This window comes from Bactrocera oleae, chromosome X (assembly GCF_042242935.1).
Source record: "Bactrocera oleae isolate idBacOlea1 chromosome X, idBacOlea1, whole genome shotgun sequence".
Taxonomy (NCBI): Eukaryota; Metazoa; Arthropoda; class Insecta; order Diptera; family Tephritidae; genus Bactrocera; species Bactrocera oleae.
Genome location: NC_091541.1, coordinates 27,395,282 through 27,416,674, shown reverse-complemented (window position 1 = coordinate 27,416,674; position 21,393 = coordinate 27,395,282). Strand labels below are relative to the sequence as shown.

Sequence of the window (21,393 nt, the reverse complement as noted above, 5' to 3'; positions counted from 1 at the left end):
TGTCCTTTACTCTCCAAGAAGCGGCTCATTTGTTGGAACTGCCGATATCGAACTATGGCTTATAGCTGCCATACAAATTGAACGATCCGAGTCAAGTTCTTGTGTGAAAACTTTTTTATTTGTCAAGGGTACTCGTAACATATTATTGCTTCGGTGCAATCGATGTTAGGGCTTTTTACTCTTTAATATTTCTTCGTTAAATTTTATACAACATTCCTCGAGTATCATACTTTAATGTACCATTGGTTTTAATAAATAAATATTAACGGTATCGTCACAAAAAATACAGAAAAAAGTTTTGTACGAAATAACCTGGGTGATATGTTTTTTCTCTATGCTACGTGCAAATCTGATACTTTATAAAAATTATGCGGACAGGTAGAAGGTTTTACGTGTAATAGTGGCTTAGTTCATTTAAAAATAAAATTTCCATATAATAACACAGGAATTTTTTTTTCGATTTAATTTTTTTTTTTTTTATAAACTATTAGATTTTCAGGTATCACAGAGAAAAAAATATCGGCTAAAAACGAAGCACTCTAAAGTACATATATACTACAAATACAACGAATGCAGCCTTTTATTCACCAAATCTTGGAATATGGCGAATCGAATAAACCATGACATACCAGAAGTGGACGGCCTGTTTGCGAAATTTGCTATGTTTGATCTTTGATCTCTTGTCAAAAAATGTACATTTGTTCATGAAATATCGCAAATATTTTTATTTTTTAAGAAAGTGTTTATTTATTCATGAATATCTATTTTGTTCCCTTCAAGTACTCACCCTTAAATATAATGATCTTACACTATTAGGTAATTAGATATCGGTGATCTGGCCCCTTTTTTGTTACCAGAACTGAAGAGGCCCATGAAAGGACGACGGTACGTTACGGTTGAGGAGATAAAAATTGCATCGAAGAAAGAGCTGAACAAGATCACAAAAAATGACTTTTTCAAATGCTTTGAGGATTCGAAAAAACGCTGACATAAGTGGATTATATCTAGGGGTGATTACTTTGAAGGGGACGAAATAGATATTCATGAGTAACTAAGCACTTTATTAAGAAATACAAAATTCGCGATATTTTTGAACAAACCTCGGATATACACATTCGAATACGCCAACCATGGGAAAACATTTCGAACGCCATATTGTAAGATAATGTTAATAAATACAATGAGTAAGGTTCGAGCTTGTGTTTGTTCATAGCAATTCAAATGACGATAGCTACAGAAAATGATACCACACAAACACACATGTATATACATATCTCTAATTTTAAGACATAAGCGTTAAATCTAGTTAAGGCATAACCGTTATGTTCGCATAAGTTTACACTTCCCATTCAAACGTGGTTAATTACTATTACAAGCATTTATAGAATCTGCTATAAATTTCGAAATAAAGCTTACCACTTGCAACGTTTCTCTATATACGCATCCTCTATGTGTATGTATGTATATATACTATTTTTATATACGTATATTTTATTTTATATACACACAAACGTTTAATATTTATTTATACCATTGCTTGCATAACTGCAAATGTATACATAAATATACATAACATATTTATATGCGTCTAAGAATTTTGTGTTATAGCGGAAATATATTTTGTTAAATACTAGAACAACACTAAAGCAAGTACTTGAAAAGTTTGAATCGATATTCATATATTATTATATTTTATTAATAGTACTTCAAATAAATATGTATGTATTTTTTCAACATACTAAATATCACTAATAATAAAAATAATTATAATAGACAAATATACGAACGTGATAAAATTATAATTTAATATTTCTTGTTATATTTCCTTTAAATAAACAATTTTTCGGTATAAGAAAGTGCAATGAATTTTTAATGAAATCAAATAGGTTTATTCATATTGACTAGTGTGAGAATGTACCGGAAAACCGATTTGTTTTCAATGAGCAATGCTCAGCAGGTCGGTAAATTTACTACTGTTCTCTAAATTTCATGATTATAGCATAAATGAAGGGAAATAACAAAATTTGTACTTAACAATAAAAATATTCAAAGTCAAACAATCTGGGAGCTACATTTTTGAACCAATTACATAAGTTAAAACTCTTATATACATACATATGTATGGTATATTCACAAATAGAGGGCCTATGTAACAGAGGGACTCAGTGTCTGTGTAACAATATGCAGCACACAAACACACACGCATTTAGTTTTATCGCTTGGTCTAGTAACTGTTCCGAACACAAATTGTCAACTCACCACAATTCATACAGCAGCACACGATGAGCAACGAGGCATCAAAGAAACTGTTTAAAATACGTAAAAGCAAAAAATTATGTGATTGCATATTATTAATATTAACAAAACATCCAACAAAATTTTTTGCTTTGTTATTTTATTTAATTCCATTTGTTCTATCTATGCAAATTTACAAATTACAAAATCTGTAGCGCTCTATTTTAATTAAATTTTTCCTTCTATCACCTAGATATATAGTGACATGCATATGATCCAAACACAAACACACTTAAGTATGCATTTGTATAAGTACGCTCTTAATTTTTTGTCGGTTTTCTTGTAATTTACCAAAGTATTCACATATTTTATATTGTAAAAACTGTGAGTAAACAAATAAATACATAAATTATATAGAAAAATAATGGAGCACAAAGCAGCGACGAGCTGCGGGTAAACAAAAATTTTTCGTTATTCAAAATATTAATATAAAGACTAAACCAATGAAATTTAAACAAACTATTAATATGAAAGTAAATAATAAAACTAATACTTGAACAAAGCTTTTTACTATCACAGCACCAACAATTTAACTGTTTCAACCTCAATGAACCTGTTTCTCCAAATATTTTTCTTTTTTACTTTTCTTTTCCTTTTAAAGGTTATAGGCGGTGAATTGCAAGAGCGCTTGATTCCGGTTCCCTACAGCAAGAGCAACACTGATCAAGCTGTAAGCTTTCTTCTTTATCTTCTGCTGTAACTAAATTAACTTCTGTTTGTGTTGCAACTCAGTTTAACCTTTTGAGTTTCGAAATTTACTACTTTTTATCCTAAAGTTTTATTGAAATAGTTTTTTTATCTATGTTTTTTTTTTATTATGTTTCACCATAAAAAGGTGCGGATAGTTCATTTGTTCGTTCGTATCTTTTTGAAATGTCAAGAAATGCATTGATATTCAAGATAAAATTAAAAAAAAAATTATTAAACGCGTTAAAGAATGCTAAATTTGAGCTACATACATATGTAAACTTTGAAGCAGCGAAGCCTCAACAAATTACCATAATAACAAAACCAATTAAAAACATCCCAATTAGTTGTAGAATAATAGCTTTTATGTTCGAGTTTTTACCCCTTTTAGTTGTAGTGCAATGACTGATTCACATATACCTTTTGCTTCGCTTTATAGAGTATGTGAATATTCATATCGAAGCGAAACGCAATTAAGCGAAGCAAAATGTTGGGCAACTCTCATCTCTTTACGCTTTGCCAGGCAACAGTCGCTATTGTTATTAACGAGTAGTACGGAAAGCAAAGTGTTCATACTGACAAACCCTTTGCTTTTTCCGCTTTTTTGTTAAAGTAATCGTGAAAAGTTGTCTATGAATTGCCCATAATTCCTCATGCCGCAGGTTCATACAGTATTACAGTGTCAATGTGCAAGTGCACATACGCATGGAATGCATCAATGAACGTTGCTGAAAATGTTTTATAAGCTTTGTTTTACACTCTTTTCGAGCTGCTATGTGAACAAACACAAAATCCACATGTCGTGCTTATTAGCTGCTTCATATAGTTTTGTAATTTTAATTTTCAATAATTTATCTAATTTTTTTTCTTTGATTTTTTACTGAGATATTTTACTTTCGGCTGTGAATAAATTTGTGTCTGAAAAAGAAGTTTGCGCAACTACAGACACAAAATAGAAAACAGTTACGATTCAAAAGTGAAACGCCGGGTTGGTTTGCGGCCTCATGTAGAACAGAGCTTTAGTTAATTCAGAACAAGGCTGTGTAAGATTAATGCGCTGAGAGTCTCCAACGGCATGCAACATTTATATATAATTTATTTAGTGTGTTTAGTTTTTCTAATTTGCCATTGATCACTTTACAGTTACCGTTACTGTTATCGTTTCTGTTTAATTTACACTTCCTTAGTGTACCACGCATTTATGTTGATTTTCATTTATTTTTATTTTACATATGAACATTACATGTTCTTTTTTTTATAAGCTGTATGTAGTAGTACAGGTATTCTAGAACTGTTTTGTCATCGAATTTACACCTCTTCCAATACTCTTAAACAGTTTCGGCACTTTTTATTGTTGTTCATGTACAATATTATTCGAAATATATCTATGTCTGTGAACTTCAATGCAAAATGCATAGAACAAATAATACAATAGAAAGGTAACATACCCTAACTCATTTTGTAATAGTAAAAATGTTAGAGCAGAGGTACTCGTATTTGGAGAGCAAATGCTCCAGTGGGAGACACGGAAAATGCTGATGATAGGTGTTTGGTTGCAATGCTAAATAATAGAGTTAGATTTTTGAAATAAAATTACGACAATAAAGGTTTGTAGCATTTTGTATCAGTTTTGTCATGTTATAAAAAAGCCGCTTTATAGTCCCAACGTTTCCATCGCGAACGATGGCGAATTGTCTTATTCAGTTATATACCTCTAAAATATTCATACTGAGCTCAAACTTAACCAGCAAGTTATTGTCAATAGTCAGTGGCCGGTTGCCAAGCATAATGCCATATGGTTACCTGGCTGCTAATAGTTTTATATGAGTCGCTATACATAATAGCAGCATCAAGCCTAAGGGGTTAGGTGTAGTCAGAGGCATGAAAAATTTTAAATTTTAAATATGTTTTTCATTGCCATATTTTATTTCCGAAAAGTAAAAAACAAAGCATCAGTAAACACTTATCCTTGGAGATTTATCTAAAATTAATCGGACAGAATACAATAGTTTTTCTAATGGAAAATCTAGTACCTGATTTTTTTAAATTAACAGAATGGCGGTCTCAAGACAAGTTTTCCAGTTTTTCGGGGAAAAACTAACAGCTAATTGTTTATAAAAAATCGTTTTTATAAAAAAAAAATCATTCTATTCTTCTGTATGAATTTCATTGAAATCTACCAAGCGGTTTTCGAGATACAGTGGTCACCAGTTAAGAAAACATAGTTTTGAGAAAAACGCATTCGAAATATAGCACGAACGTTCCAGGGCGCTCGATAACCTTTTGCGAATTAATGAATAACTCCAAAATTATGAGATATACTACAATTTTTAGCGAAAATGTCTATTATATTATATATTTAAGAAAATGTCAAAAAAATTTCGTTTTTTTTGAAAGTTCTGACTACCTTTAACCTTCTAAGCCTGCTGACGAGTTCGTACATTGCGTAGACTTTTTTAGCTTTCCTGCCGAAAAACTATGAAATGAGACCAAAGCTATACAGTGCCTATAATTGCCGAAACTTGTTCAAAATAATAATTTAGGGCACGCGTATGCGGTCAACTGAACCTTTTAGAAATATTTTTATATCGCGTGTGCGCATGTTTGTATTTAGATTTGTATATATGTGTGTTCATATATATTATGGTAAGTGTGGGCATATACAGTGTCGGAAAAAAAAAATAAGAACAGTCTGTGTTAAAAACAAAAACTCATAACAAAAGTTTTTTTCCAACCAGTGAAAATTTCAAATAATATATAATAAATAATAGGCTCATTCAGTAAGTTTAATTTTTTTTTACTAAAAATTAAATTAAAAACATTTCATTGTAAAAACATTAGCTCTTAAATGTTATGCTCCATCACATTGGGAGAGGACAAAAAAATTATAAAATTTCAAGTAATTAATAAATATGATTAAAACGGAGGGTAAAATTGTGTTCATATTTAATATTTTGTTGAATAGCCACAATTTTTTAACACAGCTTGGCACCTTTTTGGCATTGAGTCCACTAGGGCCAACGTATGTTTGGGGTCGTTGTCCTGTTGAAACTTCCACTTTAGAGGCATTTTCCATTCTACATAACTTCATTGAGTACGTAAATAAATATGTCCATCTTTTCTTTCATCCAATACAGAGGACCCACTCCGTATCAAGAGAAGGCCATACCATGATGCTTCCACCCCCATGCTCAAACGTTTTTTCAGTATATTTGGGGTGAAATGCTGCATTTTTCGGACGCCTTACCCAACGTTTACCTTCACTTCCAACTAAATTTACCTTGCTTTCGTCTTCGTTTTGTACGTTACGCCATTTTTTTTTTGCATTTATTGGGACATTCCATTCGACATGAGTTTTAGCGAACTTGATGCGACAGCTTCGATGTCTCTGTGTCAATAACGGCACCTTGCGAGCTGTTAAAATGCTTAAATAAATTCAACCAGACGTCTTCTACCTAATTGCGGCAACTGACTTGAATGGACCCTCCAACGATGCAATTCTAATAAAATTATCGTCTGCGCTTATAGTTTTGCGAGGATCACCATTTTGTATTGAGTTTTTTTGTGGTAATAGAGCTTGGTGCATGAGTGTGGAAGATCTTCCAATAAGTCTTGCAATTTGTCGAATGCTTCGAACTTTATTTCTCAGTATTTTTACTATTTCCCTTCTTCCGTGCTGCAATGCATCGCCCAAATCATTGTTTCTTATAGTGTGCATTTGCACTTAATATATCAAACGGGCTTTAGTTCATCTCTATTAACGCTTACCGATACAAAAACCAATAAATTTGGCCCTACTTTACATAAAATAACCCGTTTTTTCTTCTGTTCTTATTTTATTGTCTCCCTTCACACGCTTCACATTGGCAGTATTCGAGGAATTCCTGAAAATCGATTAAGCTTCGGAGTTGCCAACCATATTTGTTTTTTGCGCATGAGATACCACCAAATCCTCAAACAAAAAAGTTTAACAAAAACGATGTCGTTAAAAAATAATTTTCAATTGAATATTACATTATTAAGTGTTCTTATTTTTTTGTCCGACACTGTATATTAGATTAAAGATTATTGTTAAGATTAAGTAAATATACACACCTGCACGTACACATTATCTTCAATAGTTAGATATGCCATTTTTAGACGTACTGAATTAGTTATGAGTTGTATAAAGGAATATTTGCAACTTTATTCTTATACTTTGGCTTGTATGAATGTATATTCACATATGTAGGTGTATGTAAATAGACATAAAAATGATTGTATACTGTTTTTTACTCCTATGTGAAATTCCATGGCTTTCTTTTCGGTATTTTTTCATTTTGCGAACAATTCACAACGGCTGCCTACTAAAAACACACTTCATTAACCATATGCTTACGTAATGCCATGTTCCGATACTTACTTACATACATACATATAATATGTGCAATTTAAATTTAAAACGCATATGCAAGAAAAAATGTTATTGGCATTGCATACATGTACGTTTAAATAATCTTTACATGTACATATATATAAATATGCATCTGTATATTCGCTGTGGATTATGCCTGTGTTCATGTTAAATAGTTCTAGTTGGCCGTTTACTGTCTGAACTTTGATTCCAAAAAAAAATGAATGAAGAAAGTAGGGGCTACGTTCATTTTATACACATAACATTTTATATTCTCGCAATTCGCAGGGACCAAAACTGGTTAAATACGTTCAAGTGATGGCAAAACTTTATTTTAAAAATTGTAATAATTCAACATTGATTCATTCAAAACCTTAAATGAATTATAATCGTGTTTTATATATTATTTGCTTATAGCTTATAGGTCCAGGGCTCGTTAGTTTCATTACTACATTTAGCTTCTTATCTGAGATATTTATATTAAAATCAACCTAATTAACTTAAATAAGATATACATATATGATATCAAATCAACCAAAGCTGGCTAAATTTTATATTTTGGGTATGTGGGGAAAAAATCAACCAGTGAAACGGAAATCATTATATAAGGGATATTAGGTGTAGACCACGGTCCAATTTCATTCATATTCGTCGCTAAACCTTGTTACTTTTAAGAAAACATATTCACTTAAATTCATTAAAAGATCACACATTTTAACCAACATAAACGGTATAAAGTCAGAGGAAATTCGGATACCACTACAACAGGTTCAAAGTCGGAAATCGCTTATAGGGTATATTGGGGTTAGGAGAAGGTCTGGAATGATAGCATTACCTTTGGGAATACTCAAACGCACAAGGACAAATTGTTATTACCGAGGGGCACTTTCTTAATCATTAAGACAACTTTCATATTGACCGAAATATACGGGAATAGGATAGGTAAAAAACAAAACGAATATTTTTTTTGGCTTGGTACTCTAAAAATTGATTTCTTAGATGTTTCTTAGAAATCTCTCCAAGTATGAGCTCTTAATTGTGACGGGAAGGTCCTCCGCCTTACGGTTTTCTATTTTTTTCTTATTATCAGATATATCATGTCTCGCTTTTAACTACTTGAAAAAATATCTCGTTTTATAAATTTTGTAGAAAATTTGAATGCTCTACAAAACGGTCTCTTACGTTTTTTTAGTAAACCTAACCGTTTAAAAGATATTGACGATAAAATAGATGATTATTATAGGCACATGTTTTTTCTTATGAATTTTATAATTTTATATATTAAAAAAACATTTTAATTTGCAAAACTCACAGTTTCATAGGAAATTTACTGATCTACAAAAGTGTCTATCATTTGCATGGACAGACAGACTGACAGCCTTGGAGTTTAACTCGTCTGTAATCCTGATGACTTACAAATATATAACACTGTATATATCTCGATTAGTTTTATACGTTAAACACTGTTAGGTGTAAGAGAGTATAATTAATTACAAATACGCCTTTTATATTTTGATAGTACGAATAACAATGAAAAATTAGCATTATCTTCTTTTTTTTCTAATTGTATATATATTGATTGATTATTGATTGAAATGTTAAACCAAATATATATGAAAATTTTACAACATGTTTCTTATGGATTTTTTTGCATTACTAACCGCTTTCCTCTCGCTTTGAATGTGTAATTATATGATTTTTTTGCATTTGTTTATTTTTTTTTGTTTTGATACGTTAATATTCCGTACGTTAATATACCTCCAACAACAATAAATATTAACTACTATTCAACACATACAATTTCTATTTGTATCTTATCTTTTCTCTCCCTACTCGCCTTTGAATATACCAACAATTTCAATGTTGGGACAAATATGATTGTGTGTTACGTCCGCGGTCATGCTCCCGTTCACAACCACGCTCACACACATGCTCACTGTAATGCACGGTGCGAGTGATGTGTGTCCTTGTTACAATACATTTGACGCAATTTACCAACGGCTCATCACCTAATACAACCAATCTACAATACGGCCGACTGTTTACATCACCACCAATCCTATTTCCTAATATTTTCTTTTTCTCCATCTTTCGAAATTTCTTTTTTTGTACTTTCATTTTCTATGTATGTCTGGCACAATTAGATACGCGTGGTCAACGCATTTCGTCAAGGACTTGATGGCCGTTACGGTGAACATACCAACACTTCCTTGGCAGAAGTGTTACGCAAACAATCATCTTTGAGCAAACGCCTATCAGAGACTTCATCCATAGAATATGCCGATAACATACCGGATGAATTGACGATACCGGAAATCGATGTAGAGCGACTATCATCGCACAGCCACACAGAGACAGCAGTTTAGGCGAGCAACAAGCTACCACTCATACTGATTATAGTGTAAATTGAAAATGCAGAAATCACAGAGATCACACCAACAACAACAGAAGCAAAAGAACCCAAAGCCTATTAATTATACCGATCAGCATAGCAGTGCAATATAAATTATAAAGTAATAGATATACAAATAAGCAGAGCATAAATTCAATAGAGTTAGCAAAATTTTGGTTTGTAGACGTAAAACGTGGTTCAAAAAAATTTTAGAAATGAGTGTAAGTGGCTATTATGAAAATATTAGCTGAATATTAAAAAATTTGATATAAATTCTGAGATGAAAAGTATTTGGTAATATTTGATCATAACAATAAAGCAAGAAAGGATGTAATGTAATAAAATAAAATTAAATAATTAACTTGATATTTACTCAAAATAAAAGCATAACAAAAAAATTATACTAAACTTTATAATATGAATTATACTAATATATATATATAAATAACACATATACATATAATAAATATATTACAAATTATATAGATAGCATAATATATAATAAAAAACTCAGTTTAAATAAATAAAATAAAAAAATCACAAATAAATATATAAATAAAAAGCATTTACATAATATAACAACTATAATAGCAATGACATAAAATAATAACTGTAATGGCCATGACATAATTTGAACAACTTAATGCGCATAATAATGTCAAAGGAAATTCAAATCTTTGTACTATCCTTATTCGATGACTTAACCAAAATTGTAGCATTTAAGTTGTTTTCTGCAGTTCTTTTGTAATGATATCGAAAATAATGCCTATACAAACAGTATGTATGTTTACATGTAAATAATTTGTAATTTCGAAATCAGTAGTCGTTTTTTCTATATATATTTTTGAAACATATGTCAAGCATGCAAAAAGTCTTAATAAACATACGAATTAAAAGAAAAATGTATACGTATTGTGTATGTTTATTATCTTAGATATTTTTACCCATTGCTTATGCATTATTATATAATTTTGGACTCACTTAAGTGTTAATTGATGATTAATTGCTAAGATTAAATACTTATGTATGTACAAGCACTGTTCTTTGTTAGTACATAACAATTTTTACATGAAATTTTGTTCAGCTGCCAATAAACATTGGTTTACTACTAAGTGTAAACGTTATTTTATGATGAATAAAAAAATAAATAGTGCATAGAAAAGTTTGTTCTCATTTTCAGAAACTCACCAACGAGTATACGCTTTGGTTAGGAATTTGTTATGCAAATGATGTGCCTATTCTAATTCACAACTTTGAAGATATTTGACTTTTATGTTGATAAATGCCATTATGGAACTCAAAGGGATTCAACTTTGAAAACGTATATAAAGAGTGTTTTCTTTATACATGTGGTTTTCAAGAAGAAATAAAACGCATATAATTGAATGTTATGGCTAAGAATTTAACTTTATTATAAAAGTTAGGGGTTTGCCATTATGTTTTAAAAATGTTTTATTCTCTTCCAAGGCGTCAATCGTCTCAGGCTTATTTGCGTAGACAAATGACGCAAAAAATAGTCCAGCGGTGTTAAATTGTACAATCTTCGAGGCCACGACGCAGGCACACAACGCTAGATAATGCGCTCATCAAAAGTTTCCTTCAGTAAATTGATTGTTTCGTTGTCTGTATGACATGTAGCGCTCTTCTTGGAACCAAATTTATTCTACATCAACATCTTCCAATTCAGGCATGAAAAAATCATTAATCATAATATATGGTGCATTCAACCAAAAGTAACCTTCATGACTAAACAAAATTTTCTTGAGAAAATCGGTATCGGTAGCCATCTCGTTTAGGGCCCATTCACCGAATGTGCGAGGTTTCAATTATTGCACGAGTTGGACTTTGTAAGCCCGCCAACCAATATCCCTCTGCAAAATCTTCCATAAAGTGGATGGAGACAGCTGTAATTGTTGCACGCAATGGCGGATGGACTCATTCGGGTATTTTTCGATACTCTGTTCAACAGCAGCGATAGCATCTTCGGCGCACTCACTCTGCTGGGCGATTATTTCGACCGAATATTGTACGCACGATGCGTCGCGAGAACCGAACCATTAAGGGGTGTTGTAGAATCTGATAGTTGTCAGAATCAGAATTGAAACCGATAAAAAAATGTAGTAGGTGTAATGAATTCATATATTATTGGTTTGACGTTCGAAACAGACATTGTATCGGTTTTGGGTGTCACGGAAACCAATTTTATCGGTATTATAATCAGAAACAAAGCAAGAGGATGGATGCTGTCACAACTATATTATTGTCACAATTTAATTTATCTTTATTTCTATAAGGGAAAGAATAAGAATAAAACACAAAATGTCATAAATATTGAGATTATGAAAAAGTCCAGATATTTTAGGAGGATTTATTACGTTTTGTAAACGTAATTTATTACCTAAATGCGTCTTTTCTCAGTCAATAATGTGATATAAAGCTGTAAAGTAAGCGTGTATACAAGCATACAAGTAAATACAATCAAGTAAATTCCTGTATTCTTTTAATATTATATCTTCCTTGTAATTTTTTCGTTGCTTCTTTCTTCCAATAAAGTAAAAGCTAAAATAGCGGAACTCATTGTAAACTTTAGTGGACTCTATTCAGTATTTTAAATGTATCAAACGCTTCCTAATTTATTTATTTGCAAGTTTTGTCACATTAGTAAACAGTGATCGAACATTGGTTTTGCATATGTTCGAAACGACGAAAATCCCATCAGATTCTATGTTGATTCAGAATTGATTTGCCATTCTGCCAAATTCGCAAATCTGTCTTGGATTCCATAACACCATAAATTCGCACGATTTGCAAATGTTCATTATGAAATGGCATCCGTTACATATGTTGTAGCAGCCTGCTAGTTGGAAAATGTTGGTGATGCATTGTTTTCAATAACTAATGTGTGGCATTAGAAAAGGCAATGAAGGTTACTTATAAATGGTATATCTCTCAAAACCTGCATTTTGTAAGCCAAATTCGTTCGTTTCACAATATTTGTAACAGCAACCTAGTGGCAGTGGTAATGCAGCTCCGTTTCCAGATCAATATCTTTGGAACATTTGTTTAAAGCAATAATAAATACATTTAGTAGAAAATTTAAATGAATGAGTTAAATAGTACATACACCTTAAATGAATAACTAAACATTTTTGTTATATATTAATGAATTTAATTTTATATTTTTACTAAAACTTCCCAGCCAGGCGTTGCTGTTGCTAAGGTGTACATCAAATAATATTATTACAAACTATTCAATACAGTTAAATGGTACTAATGAATAAAGACGAAAACGTTATAGGCGGTATAAAAATCCACGGAATAAATATTTGAACATGACTTTAAAATTTGAAAATTAAAACATAAGATGTTAAAGTTTTTATTTTATTTTGTTGAAATATAATTTGAAAATTTACGTTTTTATTTTTCATCAACAACAGTAGCGATTGATTTTAAATAAATCATATCGCCTGGCAACAACTGTTGTATCTGAAAATTAATTTCGTCAAAATCTACAGAAATTTTCTGGCAATTTAATGGACTTCATATTTGAGTGCAGTTCTATTGTACCATTCCCAACATCTAGCGCTTGTTCGGAATATATTTGTGATATATTTTTACGCGTATATTTTTGTTAATCTCATTGGTCTAAGAAAAACGTAGAAAGAGCGATCTGTCGGTGTACAAAACCTTACCTCAAAAGGCTTGAAGGACCAATGTACAATACTTTATTTCAAAAGGCCCGAAGGTCCAATGTACAAAACCGTTTCTCAAAAGGCTCGAAGGACCAATGTTCAAAAACTTATTTCAAAAGGTTTGTATCGCGAGAGTTCAATTTTGAATCTGATTTTATATATTGAATGTGTACACAGGCGCACGAATCATGCCACGAAAACAAACTGTAATATTTTTTTTTTGTAATCAATTCATTACATTGCATTTTTTTTTTGTATAGCAAATTTTATTTTATTTTATATAACTAATTATTTTTAAAAATGTTGTCAGATTTCTGGATTTTGTTTTGTACACCTCTTGCTTGACATAACCCCATAAAAAAAAGTCTGCTGCAGTCAGATCAGGTGACCTTAGGAGCCAGCAGAAAATGGAGTTTCTTGATATTAATTTGTTTTAAAATTTTCTTTGGAGCTCCGCAATAACCGGTCTGGCTACGTCTAGCGCTACGTCTTCGGCGCAGTTCTGCGTAAAAAACTCATTCAACATCTTTAAATAATGGTGCCCATTGACAGTTATTGTTACACCGTTTTATTCAAAGAAGTATGGCCCGACCCACCGCAAAGCATGGTACTGCTGCACTATACAAAATCCTCTTTTTGGTATTCCAACCATTTATATTTAAAAAACTTAAATAATAGTCTGCCAAAGAAAAAAAAAGTAAGTCGATTTCTCACACAGAAAAAAAGATATTACGGTTTGTTTTTGTAGCACGATTCGTGAGCCACAGTGTAATAATGAATAATGACATTAAAATATTAATTTTCTAATGAGTTGATCCCGCCTTATTGGGAATGATTTATAATACAATTTTCCAATATAATTTAAGGAAATTGATGATCAAGCCTTTTTAATACCTTCAACTTATTCCTCTTTAGTGGAAGCCAACCATCCTCACACCTATTTTATTATTACTATTACATTGGTGTCATTGATGTGAGTTAGGCACCCACTGCATTAAATTGACCCAGACTTAAACACCCGGGCAGTGTGAATTGGTGCTTTATGGTATCGAACAAAGTTACAAACAAATTTTTAAAATGGAGAAATGCAGTTTTCCGTTAGTTTTTATAGGCGTTTGCATTCATATTAGTATTCAAAAAATACAGTTCGGATGTACCATATTGGTTGTTCCAACTGAAATTTCTCCTTTCGCAGATCATGGAAATAATAATTGTATCCATTGTTCCTACCAAATTAATTTGTTTTTCATCTGAAAGGACAACGTAGCGTTAATCAGACTTTAGGGTTATGTGCTCCGGTGCAAAATGTAATCGAGTTTCTCTTCGCGGAACTAAGTGGTGGCTTTTTCGTTAGTTTAGTTACTTCCAGATTCGGCAAACATGTATATCATGATGGTCCATCTCATAATGGTCCATCTACTCGAGGAGTGCCGCCAAAATCCTGTCTGAATTTCTTTTGAACTGAAATGACGGACTGCGAAGTATGGTACCGCTTCCCTATCCAACCCCTCTTTTCGGTATCCCAAGCATTCATTTTTGAAAAATCAAAATAATAACCTGCCTAATAAAGAAAAAAGTAAGTCGATTACTCATACAGAAAAAAAGTTATTACGGTTTGTTTTTTTAGCACAATTCGTGGGCCACCCTGTACCTAACATAAATATTTTCGGAACTCCGGTTCACTATGTACCGCATCTATCGGTCAATATGTAAGAAATCTTAATGAAATTCAGAAAGAATCTCCTTCTAGTAACAGTGTATCCTCTTTCCTTAAATAGATAAAATCACGGCGATACTTTCCTTAGTTTGATATAAAGTTTGATCAAACCCTGAAGGTGTTCCTCCGCCTTTGTTCCTTGCAAGTTGCAAGAGTATGAAATGTTCGGTTAGGTACACCCTATATGAATATATTTTAGTGTATGAATTATTGAATTTCATATTTAAAATTCAAAAAAAATTTAATTTTAGGGTCAGTATGACCTCCTTTATTGAAGTATAAATTTCAACTTAGTTACATTTTTGACTTAAGCTAAAAGGTAACTTATTCTACTTGTTATTTTATAAAATATTTTGCTGATTCGTCGGCAATTAGTTTTTAACCGGATGCGTGTGCAGGTGCTATTGCTGAAGCAGCGTCTTTCGTTTATGGTTTTTGTTACATATGCTACTTTATAGTTTTTGTTACAATAACTCCTCCCTTCAATCGATTAGAAATGAGGTGGGTCGATGAGTCTAACGTTTTCTTGATGCTGATTTTCTCTTGTTTATTGTTGATATGCAACTCGTTAGAGCTTCGAACGCCAATATGTTTATTCGTTCACTCTCAGATGGGGATGGCTGCATCACTGATGGAACTGCTGCTAAACTGGGTGACGGTGACTTAATGTTGCGAAAATATTAATTGTTTATTTTAAGTGTTGTATTGTGGAATTTTATAAGAAAAGTACCAACAATTTTGTGGTCTTCTCCGGTGGTCTCTACTGTTCCGTTGAAATCATTTAAGAGGATAAGGCCTGGTTCTAGTTCTTCTATCGTTGGTATGTGGTGACCGCTGCTCATGGCATACGACGAATTCAGACTTTTTAATAATTTAGATATACAATTATCATTACTTATGTCTACTATTTGATCTCTCTTACATATTTTGGTAAAACTATATTCGGTACATTTGTCTTTAATGCTAAAATTTTCATCCCATTTGTCAAAATTTGATTAAATTTTAAAAGTAAAGTTTTATTTATCCTTTTTACAGGTTTTATAATAACATTGTTGTAATTTTCTTTTTGTGTTAATGGAATTTTAATGATATATAGCAACGTGGTTGCGTTAGTTAAAATGTTCACATTGGCATACTCTAGTGATTCTTCTACGGTGACGAATAGCATGTTTTCTTCTTGAAGTTTTAAAACTTAATTTTTTATTTCGTTTTTATTTAACAACATTGAATTAATAATTTTCGTTTTTGCCCAATGAATGGCATTCTTAATATTAATCAATTTTTCCATAATTATTCTTATTCTACTTCCAATACTTAAGGCTAAATCGTTTTCGATACTATTATCTGTCTTAATATAATTAGATATTTCATTCGTAACAGTTATTAAATCATTAATATTTTTATTGAATGCTTCGTTAATGACAATTTGTTTGTTGTTGTTATTATTTAATTCATTTATATTGTTATTTATGATTTCAATATCTTCATGATCTGGACTACCGGCAATATATTTCCAAGCCGTCCCAATCAAATTAATTGCTCTTTTGCTTCGAAAGTTTTGCATTGGTTTAACATCTTTAAGGATTTCTAAAGCTTCACGTATTTCATGATTTAAAAATGGGTAAAAGATATTAGTTTCTGGTATGTTTCTGTCCACGTTGATTTGAGCGTTGTGTAGGAGTGTGTCGTATTGGTTAAGGTCTCTTAGGTGAATTATTTTAAATGTACCGTCCTGTATCTTTGTCTGTTTGTCTCTAATGGTAATCATGTGGGATGAGGTATAGTCGAAAAGTTGGATTTCTGGTAAGCTTGGAGTTGCCCAAAGAATTATCCTAAAATGAAGAAAAAGAAAAAAAATTCTGCTAGTTTTTGATGTTGCTTTTGTGTACTATTCGTCCTTTTTCTGTGATTACAACACTGGATTTGTCTTCTTTTACAATTTCATTCCTATATCTTGCTGTTAATTTCGAAAATGTTCGTTTATTTATTTTAACATATATTATTTCTCCTGGGGCATAGGTTTTTATTGGATTTCTACTTTTATTGTGAATTTCTAAGTCTTCCATCTGTCTTTTTTTTAATATCTCGACATTTTCTCGTCTTGAGTCTTCATATTGCTGTGGGTCTATTGAGACGCGTCTTCCAAAAAATGTTTCTATTGGTTTTCCGGTTGTAGAATTCTCCCAAGTTGGTCTTCAACCATAAATTGTATTGAAGCTGAATTAAGAGATTTTTCATTATCTATAACTATGGTTTTCGGTACACCGAAAGCAAAAAGTATTTGTCGCAAAGGTTCTCTGATATCCTCTATTGCTTTTCTATTAATCTAACTTGGGCGTATTTCTAAAATTTATCTACTGCGGTGAGTACAAGATTTTTCTCTGTACTATATATATCTATATGAACTATTTCACCAGGATATTGTGGAATAGGGGTTTCGAGTAAATGAGGTATTAGGATGACGATCGTATTTATTTTCTTTACAGACTTTGCATTGTTTAGTGATTCTTTTTATTTTGGCATTCATTTGCGGGAAATAACATCTTTCCAAGAGTTGTGTTTTATTTTTTGTAGGGTTACGATGAGCTCTATTATGTTCGTTGATAATTTCGGTTTCTTGGTCAGACTCACTTAAAATGTTCTTTATGAATTTTCGGGTATAACGTACTCTGTAATTACTAAAATGAACTTTATAAATGGTTTGGATTTTTCCCAAAATGCTGTCTTCAGTTTTTATACAATTCGTTACGAATGGATTGAGATATCTTTTTAAAAGTATGGTAAACTTTCTTCTGTAAAATCTGGTTCGACTATTGTATGTCTATGATAGGTAGGAAAAGTTATTTGGAATTGATATGATGAAGTTTCTCCTAAGGAAATGAAAATTTGGTTCTTAAAAGCGTTAATTGGTGCATCGGTTTAAGTTATTAATGTTTGTGCGGAACTTTCATCGCTATGCTGTGTTGCTGTCATAGAGTTTATTTGTTGTGGTGGTCTAGATAATGCATCTGCTACCACGTTTGTGCTACCAGGTTTGTATTTAATTTCGTAGTTATATTCTTCTAATATTGATTTCCATCTCTTTAATTTACTATTGGTATTCCTTTGCTAAGTGCATAAGTCAAAGGTTGATGGTCTGTGAAAATTTTTACACTGCTCGGACCATAATTTTTAAAGGTTTTTAAAGCCCATACAATGGCTAAGAGTTCTTTTTCGTTTGTAGCATAGTTTCCTTCTATCTTTGACAATGTCCTTGAGATGTTATCGGTTTATTGTCTTGTTCAAGTACTGCTCCTATTGCGTACTCTGAAGCGTCTGTAGTTAAATGAAATTCTTTTTCGAAGTCAGGATAGTGTAGCATAACATCAGCGGAAATTAGAGAGTTTTTAAATTTACTGAATGCATTAATGGCGTCTTGATTAAGAGTGATTTTAATTTTTGATGAAAGACTTTTGGACATGCGTCCCTCCTCCCCTCTTAAAAGTATTGTTAAGGGTTTGACTAGTTTTGCTTTTATAAATCGGCGGTAATAACCGGAAAGTCCTAAGAATGATCTAAACTCTTTTCTGGTTTGTGGTGGTGGGAAAACACTTTTGAAGGGTTTGTCTTTCACATTTGTCAATTTGGATTTTCATATTAGCTTTTTCTAAAGTGTGGAATAATATTAATATTTTCTAAGTGTGATTTCTCATTTTGGCCGAAAATGATAATGTCGTCTATGTAGACAAAGCATATTTTTCCGATATACTCTCTGAGTATGTCGTTTAATACTCTTTGGAAAATTGATGGGGCGTTTTTCAAGCCAAAGGGTAATCTAGTAAATTCGTATTTACCATTATTAACTGAAAATGCTGTCTTTGCAACGTCAGATTCAACTAATGGAATCTGGTGAAAGCCACTTTTTAAGTCAAGAATTGTAAAGAATTTGTTTTTGCCTAATTGCGAAAGAACTTCGTTTATATCCGGGATAGGATAACGATCGGCTATCGTAATTGAATTTAATTTACGATAATCAATTACCATTCTGTATTTTTTTGTTCCGGATGCATCATTTTTTTTCGGCACTATCCAGATTGGAGAATTGTACGTGGATTGAGAAGGTCATATTATACCGGCATCGAGTAATTTGGCTATTAGTTTTTCCACTTCATCTTTGAGTGACATGGGATATGGGTGGTATCTCGAATATACTGGGTCTTGTGTGGTATTGTGTTCTTATTTCGCTTTTACTACGGTGGTGTATGTTAGCTTTTCCTCTGGTTCGAAAAAAAGTTTTGGGAATATATTGCATAAATTGCGAAGTTTTTCTGACTGTTCGGAAGTAAGGTGGTCTGTTTCAATTTTGATATTGTTGACTGATTTGGTTATTTGTTGTTTGATAGCAATTTTAATTTTGTTTTTTATTAGCATGTAATTTCTTGAGGTAAAAATTATTGTATCTAATTGTTTCAAACTATCATTACCGAGAATTCCATGGAAGGATTTTAATGTCGGAAGGATAAAAATTTTAGTTTTTCGTCTCTGGGTCCAAAAAGATTGATAAAGGTATGGTGGGTTATTTTTATATTGCCACCTATTGAGTTGGCAAAAAAAATTTCGTTATTGGGAATAGGATTATTGACAAATTGTGGCTAAATATAATTTTAATTTGAACTTGTATCTATTAGGTATTTTAAAATTTCTCCGTTACTATCTTTGCACTGAAAGTAGGGCAAAGCAGAATTCGTTAGCCTAAAAAATGGATATCAGAAAATTTTATTGGCTCCCTGTCTGTCATGTTGTCCTGAGAAGGATATTGGTTATAATAAACTTCCCATGATTGTCTTGTATGTTCTTCATTTATTTGTTGTTGAGTGTCTCTTAAAGTATTGTCTGCGGGTTCTATGTGATTAATCCTATGTTGTTTAAATGGTTGGTGTACTTGGTTTGAAGGTGGAATTGGTCGCTTTCCTCCAAATGCGTTATTGTTCGGTCAGTTCATGTAATTGACTGCTCTTGTTTGTTGCGAATGGTCTATATCCATTGGAATTGGCTTGGGCTATGGTTTTGGTCTGTTCGGTCTTGGTGGTTGAAAATTTTGTTAATAATGTTGGTATTGTGGTCTACCGTATTGGTTTTGGCCGATAGGTTGTTCATTGAGGTAATTTTGTGACATATGGTGATATGGTTTTGTTTTGTTTTACGGAGTTGTTTGGTGATATGTTGTTATTTGTGGTTAGTATGCTAGTTGTGGATAAAATGGTTGTTTTTGAAACTGAGGTTTCCTTGGAGGTACTGGGTGTTGATACGTTTTACGGCTTGAGTTTTGGTTGTTGTATATGTATTGTGCTTTGTATCCTTGATTCTCCAATTTTAAACAGAGATGAAGGGCCTGTGGTAGGTCTTTTGGTTCCTTTATTCCTAGCAGTCTAGGAAAATCTCCATTGAGTCCTTTTATGAATGTATCTAAAGCTTTGTTCCTATAGGTTTGTGTTAAAAGGTGAAGGGCTTCGGGTCCCATTTCAAGACTCGATAAATTATTGAGAATAAGAGAAAGGTGATTGTAAATTTCTTGGTAAAACTCTGGGATAGTTTTCCGTCCCTGTACTAAAAAGGCTAATTGGCATTGAAGGGTAGTAATGTCTCGTTTGTCCGCGTAATGGATTGTTAGGCAGTGTGAGATAGCTTTCCAGTCAAGTGGGGTATTATACGATTCTAGGACAACCTCGGCGTTGCCTACAATTTTATTTCTAATGACGCTTAAGATACCGAAGTATTTTGGGGTACCTCTGATACCTTCGTAGATCTTAAGCACACGGTCTACACTTTTTCTCCACGAGTTAAATTCGCCAGGGTTGCCAGAGAATTCTCGCAGGCTTCGTATAATGTCGGGTATTTTGTCAAGATCGTCTAATCGTCCACGGTATTCTGGGTCAATAGTCTGGTTGATTTCGTTAGTCAGTATACTATTTGGGTTATTCGTTATGTTCTCTCTAAATACAATTTGCTTAACAATTCTACTGATAAGGCCTTCTAATTCGGGAGTTGTATTGGGATTTTGTGAAGGGGGAACATTTAGGTTTTGTGGAGGGGGTACGTTTGGACTTAAAACGGTTGGCTAAAAATGTTTTGATTTTGCATTTTTGTTTTAATGGTTGCTTTCTAACTTAAATGAAATCAATCAATAATTTAAGTTATTCTTTTTTTTCTTTTGCAAAGCAATTACTAATTTAAGTTA

At 32.1% G+C, this 21,393-nt stretch overlaps 1 protein-coding gene across 6 annotated transcripts in view; it reads left to right on the top strand.

The window, feature by feature from the left end:
- Positions 1-21,393, top strand: part of PMCA (plasma membrane calcium-transporting ATPase 3) — a 205,597-nt gene that overhangs the window by 128,798 nt on the left and 55,406 nt on the right. For 3 of the 6 annotated variants that reach the window (XM_070112624.1, XM_070112623.1, XM_070112622.1), the window contains 2 exons: positions 2,897-2,965; positions 9,520-10,929. The exons of 2 other annotated variants lie outside the window; for them this stretch is intronic. In XM_070112624.1, the coding sequence (XP_069968725.1) occupies positions 2,897-2,965; positions 9,520-9,741 (291 nt within the window). In that variant the 3' untranslated portion in view covers positions 9,742-10,929. Of the gene's footprint in view, positions 1-2,896; positions 2,966-9,519; positions 10,930-21,393 lie in introns of those variants that run through there. One more of the 6 variants, XM_070112625.1, reaches the window with a different exon arrangement.